This window comes from Lentinus tigrinus, assembly GCF_003813185.1.
Source record: "Lentinus tigrinus ALCF2SS1-7 unplaced genomic scaffold L226scaffold_112, whole genome shotgun sequence".
Taxonomy (NCBI): domain Eukaryota; kingdom Fungi; phylum Basidiomycota; class Agaricomycetes; order Polyporales; family Polyporaceae; genus Lentinus; species Lentinus tigrinus.
Window position 1 is genome coordinate 3,189 of NW_027138021.1, and position 1,460 is coordinate 4,648.

At 55.3% G+C, this 1,460-nt stretch overlaps 1 protein-coding gene across 1 annotated transcript in view; it reads right to left on the reverse strand.

The window, feature by feature from the left end:
- The window catches only part of L226DRAFT_527690 (zincin), a gene marked incomplete at both ends in the record, with an annotated part of 7,632 nt that overhangs the window by 2,579 nt on the left and 3,593 nt on the right, over window positions 1-1,460 (reverse strand). Inside the window, 8 exons of the mRNA XM_067679157.1 lie at window positions 7-150; window positions 310-334; window positions 386-510; window positions 571-728; window positions 791-922; window positions 989-1,088; window positions 1,144-1,220; window positions 1,356-1,413. Coding sequence (XP_067528277.1) covers window positions 7-150; window positions 310-334; window positions 386-510; window positions 571-728; window positions 791-922; window positions 989-1,088; window positions 1,144-1,220; window positions 1,356-1,413 — 819 coding nt within the window. The remainder of the gene's footprint in view (window positions 1-6; window positions 151-309; window positions 335-385; window positions 511-570; window positions 729-790; window positions 923-988; window positions 1,089-1,143; window positions 1,221-1,355; window positions 1,414-1,460) is intronic.

A 1,460-nucleotide genomic window follows, 5' to 3' on the forward strand; every position in this document is an offset into this window, starting at 1 on the left:
TCGTACTGCTTCAGCGTGTCTTGCAGCGACTTGTATCCGATGAGGAATGAGAACCCGCGGTCGGCGGGCGTGTGCAGGAGCTGCAGGAGCAGACGCTCGATGTACGTCGTCCAGCCCTCGTTGAGCCAGAAGTGCGTCGAGTTTGCTTGTCTGCGAGAGTCTGTCATGAGAGCATGGACGGGAGTATGAGCCGCCACACATACGTTACACCGTTACGGAACTAGGAGTGTGTCAGTTCGTGTACGACAACATCCACCTGTGAATATGGCACATGAGAATGCGCTTACAGAGAACGAATATCCGACGTACAAGTGTGCGTCGCCGGTGAGGAGAGCTGTTCTAATCAGGTGAGTGAGGCTTCACTTTTCCCTTGTCGTCCACGTACTGGGTGTGAGGGAGGTAAGGCACGCGTTCTCCATACCGCCGTAAGGGAACGACGGAGGAAGCACGAGAAGGTCATACACCCCAAACCGATATGGCCGCAAGATCTTCTCCGCGGTAGCAAGGAACCTATGCATCATTAACCGCGAGTTAAACTCCCCAAGAACGCACTAGTGAACGAGCACGAACCTGCCAGTATCCTCACTGAATTCCCAGTATGCAGCGTCGATGAGCTCGGGCTCGGCCCAAATGCCCGTCGACCACTCCTTGCCTTCGACCTTTGGGAGCGCACGGTAGCGGAAGTTACCAATGGCAATGGCGATGAGGTATGGGGGAATCGGAACGGGCTACCCGGACGATACGCGATTAGGCCAGGACACGGCGAGGTGTCGTCGTCGCAACAACTGACCTGCTTGTACTCATATGTAACAACGTCTTTGCCAATCTCCTTGCCATCATGTGCGGGGCCATCCGAAGGAGGAGAGACACGAATGGCGGAAAGCAAGACGGGGAGGACACAGGCGACCTTCGCGTTGTACGTCTACGGGAAGGTTGATAATTCATGAGGTCTCCTATTCTCATGGACAAGCGAACATTAAAAACATACGATCTTGACTGACGACCAGTCCCGCAAAGGCGCCAGGCTCCGCGCGTAGATTGGTTGAGCTTGGCTGAACATGAACGGGAACGTCTTCCCTTGCGTCTGCCTACATGGAAATCATGTCAATGTAGGACCAACAGTCAATATGAAAGAATACTCACCCCTTGTCCAGCCATTGCACCGCGGTGCAGTCCTTCGTCGTGCTGTAGAAGATCTGGACACAGATCTGATCGCCGACCTTGCGCGAAGGTGGGAGGAGGATGCGAAGAGGCGAGCCCATGACCGCATGATTCGGACCTAGCTCGAACTAACAGCTCCCACCTCAGCCCACGCCAACTTTCCTGCGCACAAGACCTGCGAACGGAGTACGCACATTACCCGGCCTATCCTCGATGATGACCTTCGTGACCTCGAGCGCGACCGCATCGAAGCTAACACAAGCTTTGATCAGCACCCCGCGCGCGCGAGCCTAACCTTG